The 11,846-nt window shown below is 41.8% G+C and overlaps 1 protein-coding gene across 1 annotated transcript; it reads right to left on the bottom strand.

The window, feature by feature from the left end:
• Positions 1-1,180: 1,180 nt before the first annotated feature.
• On the bottom strand, positions 1,181-7,842 carry LOC118779148 (peptidyl-prolyl cis-trans isomerase FKBP1B-like). The gene is made up of 5 exons (XM_036531079.1): positions 7,712-7,842; positions 7,509-7,556; positions 4,676-4,788; positions 2,866-3,021; positions 1,181-2,250 (listed from the first exon to the last, which is right to left on the bottom strand). Exons 1-4 carry the CDS (start codon positions 7,836-7,838, stop codon positions 2,893-2,895), a joined length of 417 nt encoding a protein of 138 aa, XP_036386972.1. The 5' UTR covers positions 7,839-7,842; the 3' UTR covers positions 1,181-2,250; positions 2,866-2,892.
• Positions 7,843-11,846: the final 4,004 nt, after the last annotated feature.

Genomic DNA, 11,846 nt, shown 5'->3' with positions numbered 1-11,846 from the left:
ATTCAGATGTTAGAAAACCAGAGAAATTAGAATCAGAGAAACTGAAGTCTAACCATATTAGATGGAAAAAAAACCAACTCAACCCACAGGCCTAGATGAAAGGTGCTACCATGTAGAACTGTTCTGATAGGAAAGGACCGCACCTCTGCAACACACAGCTGACACAAGCAGCCAGCAACAGTAGCACTGAGTGCATTTCTACCCTTTCATTCACGTTCACCTGTTGCACCAGCTTTAATCAGGTGCATTCACTTTATGACAAAACTTCCTGCAGCGAAGGAATGAGCTCAAAGTCACATGACCAGTGGCAAGCGGGATGCCAGATGTGTAGTCAGTACTGCTCCCCACCAAAAGCCCTACCAAGCACTTACCAAAGCTCATCCAACGGAGTCCAGGATAGGGTCCATCGGCTCTAACGAGATCCATATTTCAATGGAAGTGTAATCTTTTCCTGCCTTTAGTTTGTATCCCTCATGAGACTTGAATGCTCTGGGTACACCTTTACGTACAATAGGTAATGTAACAGCCAATGACACAAGTGGTCACCTCTACTTTGGCAAGCACTGCGAGCCTGCATCTATCGGGATTATAACTCAGACCAGCAGTTCACCAGTTCACTACAGCTGTTCTAGTGTTACAAAGGTGATAGCACACATTACATTTATCTTAAGAGCAGGGATACAATCACTCTATTACTTTGATCCACAGGGAAATTCTGATAAAGAAGTCAGTTTCATTCTTAACAGTATCCATTCAAGTTTTTCAATAAAAAAGAACCTAATATTGGAAGTTCAGCTACCACAGTGCCATTGAGAAAAAGCAAATGCCCACCCAAGGAGTAGAACGGAAGTATTGGATACAATACAAAAGCAGATTTTTTTTGTTGGTCTGTCAATCTCTTAGAAAAAAATGGCATGTTTCCTCAATAGTTTTTATTGCTAAAGCACAATTACGCATGGTCTGACTGGAATTTTCCCACGTTTTATGCTAGACTGGAGTCTGATGGAGAGCAGTGATGACCAGCACTCACTTCCGTTTCCTACTGCTTGGGTTCACATTTCCCCAGAGCATCTCTCCAGTTCAGGGTTAAAACAGCCACCTCTGGCGTCCCTACAAGAAGCCCCCAAGCAACAAGGGCCACACTACAAGCAACATTAAGCAAGACTAGAACACAGCCCACTGCAGGGTTTAAGGATTTATTTGAGCTCAAAAGTTGGCATCTGAAAAATATAGACCACAGCATTGGAGACACGTGTAGGTGTGCAGGGAGGGTGAGGGTTAAGAACTGATCATTTATGAGGTCCACAGTCCCAGGTTTTTTTTTTTTTTTAAGATGCAATTCTTGAATAAAAACCTTGCATTTTAATGTGTGTGCGTGCACACGCATTCATTACAGGGACCAATCCATCTGTGGTCTCCGATTCAAGGCTGTCAAAACTAAAAAGAACAGGAAGGATGACTCAAACCAGGTTTTTAACCTGTGCAAGCTGACAATCCTGCATCTCCCTCACTTTGGCAAGGACATGTAGTAGTGGTGCTGACCCTGGATCAGTCAGACATGACTAAGGCTGTACATCACTTTACTGCAGCTGGATATATTAGGTTGCCTAGTAACGAGTTCCAAGCGTAAACACAGACTGTGAAATGTGGTAATTCATATGCAATTTAACTGCTGCTTTGATGCAAAGAATGAGGGAATTCAGTGTTTTCACTGGAATTCCATACCAATAAGACAACCCATAATTCTTCTAGTACATATTAAATTATAATTTTAGACCTTCATAGACTAATCAATGAATTTCCCCTCATTGCCAAACTGGGAGAGAATGAAAGCCCATGCATGCGCTTTTATCTTTGTTTTTTTTTGAAGTCAGGTTTGTGGTTTGGTATCACAGTGATGCCAATGTGTGCGTGGCAGGGACAAGGATTTGCTAGTGTGCCTTCACTCGCTGTTTCTGTTAAATTCATTCGATTTCATTTGGTACTCTTGATCATGCACAACTTAGATACTCTACACAAAAAAACAAACAAAAAGCACAGTTTAAAGTTCAAGATGAAAGAACATCACCAGGTTTGGAAGGTTATGGCCCATAGTTTAAGGAAGGTTGTGTGGAGAAGGAAAAAAAAAAAAGGTCACTAACAAGTACAGATTTTTTTTTTCAATATGGAGAAGATAGTGACCAAAGTGGTGGAACTATAGACTCAAGTCCCTTGTAGAATCAGGTGCATCTCCCCAAGGTTGGAGTCAACCTGCAAGAAGAAGGAAGGAGAGAGTCTGAAAGTGAATCAGCAGACGCAAGACAACCATTTAGCTTTGATCTCACCTCTAACCGTCTAAATTGCCTTTTTAGCTTGCCTTAGCTAAGACAGAACCTGTAGGGCTCAAATTTTAAAACAAATTTCAGCATTTCTGACTTACCAAAGAATATCGGTTTTTCTTACCATTTCAAAAGCGAATGTAAAAATGATTACTGACAATACAGGACCATTCTAAAGTAACCAGGAGATAAACCACCTCAACTGACTCAGTCCCTCACAGAGTAGGCCACCAGACACCCAGCATGGTTTCTCATGCTCATTCATTAACACTGAAACAATGAAGTCATTTAACTCAGCTCCAGTGGCAACAGAGCTTCAAGAGAGGACTTAATGTGCCATTCTGACTACGAAACAGAGGTTTAAAACTACAAAGTTGCAGGTTTGAACCTCAGTAGGCCACTGCTGTAGTACACTTTGAAAAGAGACTTGTGTTCCGATTCAGTTATTTATTCAGTATGTGTTCAAAACATAAATGACTAAGCAAAGTCATTTAGACAACGAGAGGCAATGTCTACTCTTTAGACTCTCACACACACGGGAACATACCCAGAATTCAAAGTGTGGTGGGGCGTGTCATTCGATGCTCAGTAGCTCCACGTCAAAGATGAGGGTGGCGTTGGGTGGGATGATCCCGGGGTGACCCTTGCTCCCGTAGGCAAAATCGGGCGAGCAGGTCAGTTTGGCTCGCTGACCCACACTCATCTGAAAGGGAACAAGGGCAAAATGGAGGGAAGGATCAAAAGGTCAGTGTGCTGAAACCCTGAATCTTCTAATTCCACCTCCTGCAAGGGAATTCTCTTGGCCAGCCAGATTTTACACTGCCAATCATACTTCTCTAAACAAAGCTCCAGTCTTACAGAAACATGACCATGGTGTATCATTGACCACATTTTAGCACCTTACAGCTGTAGGTGAGGAAACCACCGGCCACTAGGGATGTAACGATATCAAATTTTGCGATATCGCGATAAAAAAAAAAAGTGTCGATACTGTCGTGGGACTGTGACGACATCTACCAGGATATTACATGGTTATTTCGCTAGTATAGCTGCGTTCTACTCTCTCTCCTTTACCATTTGTCTTTGAGGAAATGCATCATTTCTGCACAAGATCTCTTGACCTGTTTCAGCTGAGCTGGAGCACAAAGACACCCAGAGGAAATCCAGAGCAGAGCTTCCACTAAGCCATGCCCATCACTATCACGGGCTGGAGGCCAGCTTTCACTTAGCCAGACCCATCACTATCATGTATAGCTAGGCAGCTTTCACTAAGCCACCCGTATCAGTACCACAAAGACACTGCCATACCTGTGAAATGCATCTGGTGCTTTGGCTTCTAATTTATCAATGATTTGTTTTGAGCACTTCATATTAAAAGAGGAGAGGCTTTTATACCAAAAATTCATAAAATGTACATAGAAAATACAAACAAACTGGCTGTTCCCAAGATGGGTTCCAGAGTTATTCCCCACATTCTCTCTGGAGCAATGTGGGTTGTCATTCCAGTGTCCATGAGAGGGAGCGGCTCTGGAACCTTAAAAATCATCATCCTCTCAGCGGGTTTGCCCTCTCCTTTACCATCCAATGGTGCACCTGTGTTTCAACACCATTTTCACCAGTTGATCAGAGTGTAATCTCCTGATATGTATCCCAAATCTAAGTTTATCTGTGACATTTAGCATTGCTACCACTGCTGCATTACAATGCACCAGGTCATACAGCTGACAATCTGCTGTGAGGTTTGTGGGCTGGAATGAAGGGCCACTGTCTGGGTCCTACCTATGGGGTCCTATTTTTGTCCCACCAGCAGGGTACAAAATCAGAAGTCATAGCAAGTTGAGAGACCTTAGAAAATGATCTCAGAAAAGGTCATGGGAAAAGCAAGAGGTGTACAAATCACCACTGAATTACCATTTTTAACCACATGAAAATTTCTGCCATTGGTGTAGAAATCCTGAAATGTCATTGTGGTCTCTGACATTGTAAAGAATCCGTAAACTAATATACATGCGCAAAAAAAAAAAAAATCACTCAATACCTATCCCATTAATAAATACATAGAAATCAATTGTTATTGTGATTTCATGTATTGTGTTTTAATTATGTTCATTTAATCAGACTGAAACAGCAGTTAAGCACACTACTGCCACCTCCTGTTTGGGAGGTCGATCTGAAACGAGTTCCCATTGGATGTGGGATTTCATTTCAAAGACCCCTTCCCACAGTTCTGCTTACTTTACCTCCATTGGCCATTTATTTGAGAGTAGGCCGTCAACTCCCTCCCTTCATTAAGGTGCTGACTGAGGGAATCACTTGGAAATGGTATTCCACCCCCACACTGTCATCCCAGACTATACCTGGCCAACTCCTTCCTCCCAACCACGAATCACTTCCTGCTTTCCTATCTTGAATTTGAATGGCTTGTCTCTGTCACGGGAGGAGTCAAACTTCTGTCCATTTGTCAGGGAGCCTGTGTGGAGACAATGGGACAGTCAGTCAGAAGGAGGACATCACTGACAAAGAAATACATCCCGCTTTTCCTAATGCCAGGGCACCGACAGGAGAGAACATTTAGCAAATACTTATCTAAATGCAGCCAGACACTTCAATTCCCCCCAGTCCCGTTTATATTTGGAAAAGCTATGAAGAGATTCCAGGAAGCGCAGGAATAGGTGCAGCAGCTGTCTTTAAGCGGGACAAGCCGTGGGAACGGGACGGAGTGTGGGGGGACACCACACTCGCGTCAGTAATCAGGGTGATGTAAGCGTCGGAGATCGCGCCGCTGGGCCAAGAACAAGGACAGCTCAAAAAAGGGAAGAGCACTGGGACAGAGGAAACAATCTATGCGAGACCAGAATGATACGCTTAGCCATAAACCGAAAAAAAGAAAGAGATACAAGTGTAATTATTTTTCAACAAACCTATGACACCGTGTCCCTGTTGGTAGTGCATTACCTACAGCAAACCATCAATTTGAAGAGAAATCTAAAAGGTGCATTTCCTTGTGAGAAGGTAACTGCATCCAGCAGCATCTCAAGCCGTTTTGTTTGCTTATACTTAACTGCACTGCCTTGGGCAGACCATGGGAGGGTCAGCGTGCTTAAATGTTGCGGCAGAATTTCCCTGCATCGAACGCTCTACTGAGCGCACTGCAATCCCCCCTTCAAAAAAAGGACAGGATGTGAAGGAGAAAGGGCTGCTGCCAGGCAGTGATGGTGGGAGAACACCATGCATGCGCATGCATCTTACTCAGAGCTGCCAAGTCCCACGCAACACTCATTATGTCAGGTCCACTCTCACAGCCTCAGCGGTCCAAGTGACTTTGAACGATTTGGCCCAGTTGCACAGCACGATTATCTACCGCTCACAGCCATTTGCACAGATCCACAGATCTTTACATTATCTGGATGGTCACATTCTGGACATTGATGTGGAAACAGCTCATCCACAAAACAGGAATTGATGTAGCTGTTAGCAAGTAAGTAGTGCCTGTGTGACATGAAAATAAGTGATGCGATTGGCTCCAAGACCTGGAGATCTCTTTACGCAAGGCTTATTTTTCATATGCATGGACAAGCCATTGAGGATATCTGCTTTCATCGTAATGGGAGGGGTGCATTTTAAATAAAAGAAATTATGAATGAACATTACAATTTTGCAACTTCATCATTGTTTTCCTGAAGACCCCATTCCACAATCGCTTAGAAATAATATGGTACTTTCTGGATAAATTGTCAATTAATGAAGGGTTACAAGCCTCTGTGAAGGATTTCATTTTCAGATTATCTGGTTATCCTTTCAAAATTTTGCCTGGTTCATGACTGCAGGGACAACAAGAGGTTCCTCAGACTTGTAGCTTGCAAGTGCAACTACTGCACTGATTTTATTCACTGTATCACCAATATCAAAATCTCACTCCTGCCATTTCAGGCATATCTTCTTTCAGCAATTAGTCTGCACAATCTCAGGCATTATTATTTATCCTTTATTTAATTGGGGGGGGGGGGGGGGGTCAACTTAGAACAAGTTCTCGTTCACAGTGACAACGTGACAAATAACTAGAATAAGTTCATAAGTAAGGACAGGATGAAATTAGCCGACTTAAACTGCTAGCTGGGTGATTAGCTGGCTAACCAAACGAAATAAAATCTGGTTTGACTGTAACAGCTGGAAAGTGCATTAATGTTACACAAGTATTACAAGGATTTCTGACTTGCTACAAGATCAACACAAAGCCAGGCTAAGCTAATCACAACCCATTAGCTACGCAATATAACATTAGCTAGCTAATCAGCCTTACAAACCTTGGCAAAAGCGTCAGATCTGTTGAAACGCCATTTCGCTATTACACGAATGAAAGTACAGCTAAAAATCAGACACCAATGCTCTTGCGAGCTCATGTGTTGAGAATACAAGTAGCTTGTCCAATAGCAACGTTAGCTTTTATAGAGAAAATACAAATGTATTGCTCCCACTTTAGATCCTGGTGATTCGCTCTATTGGTAAACGAACTGTTTTGTTAACAAGTGAAATGAGAGTCTGCTGTCTGATCAGATGAGCTTTACGGCGAAAACGGGACACTGTGTTTAAAAGCTACTTCGCTAGCTTACTAGCTAGCTGGCTCACCATTGACTTGACTGGCGAGCTGCCCTTCAACCAGCACCCCCAGCCCCCACCCCCGCCCGCCCAACAAAGAGAGGAAATGAGATGAGCCATTAGCCAAATTCCTCACCATCCCGTCTGTCTCGGCCTGTTCACAAGAGTGAATCCGGCGGCCTCGTTTCAATCCCTGTGCCGTTCACTTCATCAACCCACGCAAAGCAGACACCAAGACGTTATGTCCATTTGTTACACATAATCCTCCCACTGATCAGCCAGCAAAAATTTCCGGCGGGAGTAGCATTAGCGAACGTTGTGGTTTGCGCGACAGTTTAGCTAGTTATCTGAATTTACCAAGCCAGATACTTGGGTTGAAACATGACAAATGCATGCAAGGCGCCGAGTGGTGGCGGATACCCGTTTTATACGCAAGGTTAGCTCAGGGGCTATCCTGCTAATGGCTTAGCTAAATGGCTAGCTACATGACAGCGAGCCACCGAGATCGGTTTGCTCTTCGACCCTTTCCCCAAATTACACGAATCCACCCCTAAACGCATAAAGGCAAGCTGGATTGTTAAGAAGCTCACTCACCAACATAATGCACCACGCACGTCTGTCCTTTTTTGGGGAAAGTCCTTCCTGTGAAAACAGAGGAAAGCGAAGGCGGCCGCTCACAAAAAAAGCTTTGTAAAGGCAGCAAGTGAGCTGACTTAAAACATATAGAATTTACATCAACTATTGATTGCACATCGGAAAAAAATTAGTAGCGAAACAAATTGTTAATGTTCTCCTACCGTCGCCCGGGGTAATTGTCTCAATCTCGACTCCCATTTTGTTCGTTAGTATGTTTCTCCGCTCCCTCCGTGCTGAAGTCTGCTCCGCGCCCCGGCTCCCTTCATAAACCAGCAGCGGAAGCTGCATTTACGTCCCATGTCGGAAAAAGGAAAAAAGAAAAAAAGCTAGTGGGGGTGGTATTTTGAAATTTAACCCATTAGCCCCCACCTTTGCAAGACAAGCAATCAGGAAGTATATGAATATAATTATCCAAACAAAGAATATGAATACATAACTACCTATCGTTCAGACATTTGTTGTTTACATGTTTTTAGTTCCTGATTTTAACTTCTCATCCGCGCGTTTTTTTTTTGTTTCACTTTTACTTTTAGTAGCAGCATTTTACAAAACAATACAAAATCTGCACTTTACATACCAAGAAATATCAACATACTTCCACACACAATTTGACAGAATCGAGACATTTCACACACTTGAAGTAAAACTATGAAAAATAATACAGAAATAATGAAATATATCTTAAGGGATACTGATGCATTCTAGATACTGTTGTACTGTCTGATTGCAGTATGCAGACATGAACACTTGAGTGTTACTGTTCTGCAGGACAATGATTAGATGTATAACCTGTGCCTCATTGTGCCAGTCCCTTTCTGGATGAGACAGTGTGGAGGATGGGAGGTGTCGAGCAAGTCTGAGCAGCGACACTGCAGCATCCACTCATCACTCCTTCAGACATGGGAGAGTGAGAACTGTGTGGGATCCTTGTGACTGAATGATCCACACAGCCATGTGCTGTTTTCTCTCCAGCCTCTCTTCTTGATGTTCAGTGCAGTTCACAGACAGAATGTGCCCATACCCTGACAGGGACCTCATCAAAGCATAGAGTACAAGTAAAGAGTCACCCAAGACCTGCTAGTGTGAGCCAGCACTGGAACAGCAGTCTCTTTCATGATACCATTTACTGATTTTCCTATGAACAATACAGACTGGAGTCCAGTACCACCCTAGATATCAGGCCTGAGCAACTACAGGGACTTCCTGCTCAGATATGGAGGGCTTATCACTAGAAGTGTTTTTTCAGTGAGTGACACATACAAGTTTTTTCCATTTAGAATCTTTTCTTTTTTCCCACCTACCAAGGTACTGGGCCGGGACATTAGTAGCCAGATCTGGCTGTGGATATTTGGCAGACAGATATGTTGACAAGCTGATACCATTGGCACAACTAATGTTAACTGTACCGTTGAGAAGCAGGTACCTTGAACTCATGTATTCAAGAGATAAGTATAGAGAGAAAACACCCTACCACAACCCTCTTGCACCTGGATTTCATTGCATTCAAGTGGATTTCAAACTTTGGAGGGAATGATCTGGGTAAAAATCAGTGAAAATCTGAAAAAAAATCAGGATCAGTTTAACTATGGTGGAAAACCTATTTTTACATACTAATCTTTCACAGCAGAAACCCTTTCATAACTTGTATAATAACATACTTTTCACATAGTTTGACCAATACTTGCTAGTTTAGTTGCATACCACGTAATCCCCTAGGTATAGGTACCGCTTTTGCACTCTTACAGATGTTTGGCAAACGTGCCTTAGCATGTGATTGGCTGGAAAGGTGGCAGATGACAGGGGATATGGGATGCCATGTGGATCACCTGCCTACCTGCAGTTTATTTCTATGTCGCTTTGTAGATATTTTGCATCTTTCAGATATTGCTTCTTGTGTCCATATGCTTCACACCTGATTGTGCACAGATGTCTCTATGAATGGTGTACATACAGTATACAGCCATTGCCCTAAGATTTTTTGTTCTGCTCTTCTCTCATTTTTTGCTGTTTATTATGGAGTATTTTCTATTGTTTGCCTTTCCCTTACCTATGATTGGTAACTGTCTGTTACTGCAGACTTGATTTTTTTTCTGTCATCCAGATGCTTATCTGACTTTTGTAAGGATATACTTGTATCCAACATTGGTATTGCTGATGTGTTGAAAACCTCAGCCTTATTAGGGGGAAATGATGAGGGGAAAATTACTTGCATAGATGTCTATGACAGAATCGTTCTGGTGTGGCTTGGTTTTCATGTTTTATGGATGCAAAAAGTGACTACAGTGACAGTACTGCAGGAAATATTGCTGGAGCTATAGATTTTCATGCATAACCTCATTCTAGAGATAAATAATCCTAGCAATGACAATACAATAAAGCATAATGTGTTCACTAGCTTCCAGTGGGGACAATGTGCAACAAAAGGAAATGTTTCAGTTTTTTCATCCAGTTTTCCTTCATCTTATTACTATCCATTTGATAAGAACATCAAAGTGAAATAAATACACAAAGATCAACAAGTCATCAGAACAGGAGTAAAATAAATCCATACAGTTCTATATGATATTTAACAATATTTATTTATTCAACAATATTTATTTTAATATTAAACCATATTTATTAAACAATAAATCAGGTAACAAAATCAGACAAGAAAAAGCAAACCAATGGCATTACACATTGGAAACAATCAAGTTGTGAAACACATTTAGTTGCTATAAAACCCTCTGTCATTTAGCATTTAACAGAGATCAATATTGCCAACCAATTAATGAGCTAACAGGCTTAAAGAAAAAGAGGAAGTTATTTTGACAGAGCACATTATTTTGACAGTCTGCGATGTAATAGACTGAACAAATTTTTCAACTCATCAGGATATGATACTCAGTAATACATAGCTTTCTTTGTGTGTGTGTGTGTGAGAGTGTGTGTGTTCTATACACAGACATATCTTACCAGATGTTAGGGGACATTCCATCTGACTGCAGAAAAATGGGTGTGATTATCTGTGCCACTGTACATGGTTTGAAGAGAATAACATTGGAACATTCAAGTGGCCTGCACAGAGCCCTGACCTCAACCCAACATAATATCTTTGGGATCAAATGGAATGCAAAATTGGGGCAAGGCCTGGGTACCCCTCTTCACTTGTGGAGCTTGCTAATGTTTTAATGGAGGAGTGTAGCACAGTACCACCAGGTAAGGCCTTAAGGGCAGTGATGTGGAGCTTCAGTTGAGTGGCTAGATCCAAGTGACTTCAGATTTGTGATTTGTTTTGGACTCATGTGATTGGTAACTGGAAGCATGTGACTGGTGACTAGACCTCATGCCAGGTAAAGTGAGAGCAGCTAAGTTGATGTTCTCCTCTCTGTCAAGACAGAAGAATGCAAAGACAATTATTTTACACAGCATACAGTGCATACATACAATACCTGTATTGTATTGTATATTACCTGTAACATGCACACACTCCCACACATTCACACACACACACACACACACACACACACGCACACACACACACACACACACACACACACACACACACACACACACACACTTGCACACATTACATTACATTCATTTAGCAGACATTCTTATCCAGAGTGACTTCCAGCACAAAAGAACAGATATGTATCCCTTCAAGTTGAATGAGCAACAGTGTCAGACCAGGCTACCAACACTCCATTCTAGTGAATTTGAGCACAACACAACACACACTTACAGAAATGCTCGCCATGAAGACAAGAAGTTCATGTGCAATTATATATGGGGAAATGTTTTTCAGAGTTTTATGTAATTGGGTATGTGGAGGTTTACTTGCATGTGTGTGGTATGTGTCAGCATTATATTTGGAATGGTATAGTCCTTAAGTTGTACATATTGCTTTGCATTTACATATCAATCTAGGCACACATTTGTGATCTCAGCACTATGTTTGGTACTGATGCTCATTCATGTGTGGGTAGTGGTGTCCTGTCCGTGCAACTTTTTATACCACTTTATTAGATGCACCATGTAAGTTGCTCTGGATAAGAACATCTACTAAATGACCATAATGTAATGTAATTCAATACAAGGAAATGCTGTCCAAACCACCTTTTCCTGAGGTCAAGGAATCATTTCCCAGCTTCTCTCCAATTGGCTTAGGCTTTTCTGTTTTTGTGATTTCTTCTGGAAATGTGCTCTATTCAGAGCAATTTGTGATAATAAGAACAGTTTTGTAGACCCCATCATTGATTGATTGGTTGGTAAATTTTTGGATTACTTGATTTCTTGACTTACTTAAGTGTGCAT

This window comes from Megalops cyprinoides, chromosome 6 (assembly GCF_013368585.1).
Source record: "Megalops cyprinoides isolate fMegCyp1 chromosome 6, fMegCyp1.pri, whole genome shotgun sequence".
Classification (NCBI taxonomy): domain Eukaryota; kingdom Metazoa; phylum Chordata; class Actinopteri; order Elopiformes; family Megalopidae; genus Megalops; species Megalops cyprinoides.
Note: the sequence above shows the minus strand (reverse complement) of the source record. Positions and strands in the feature narration are given on the sequence as shown.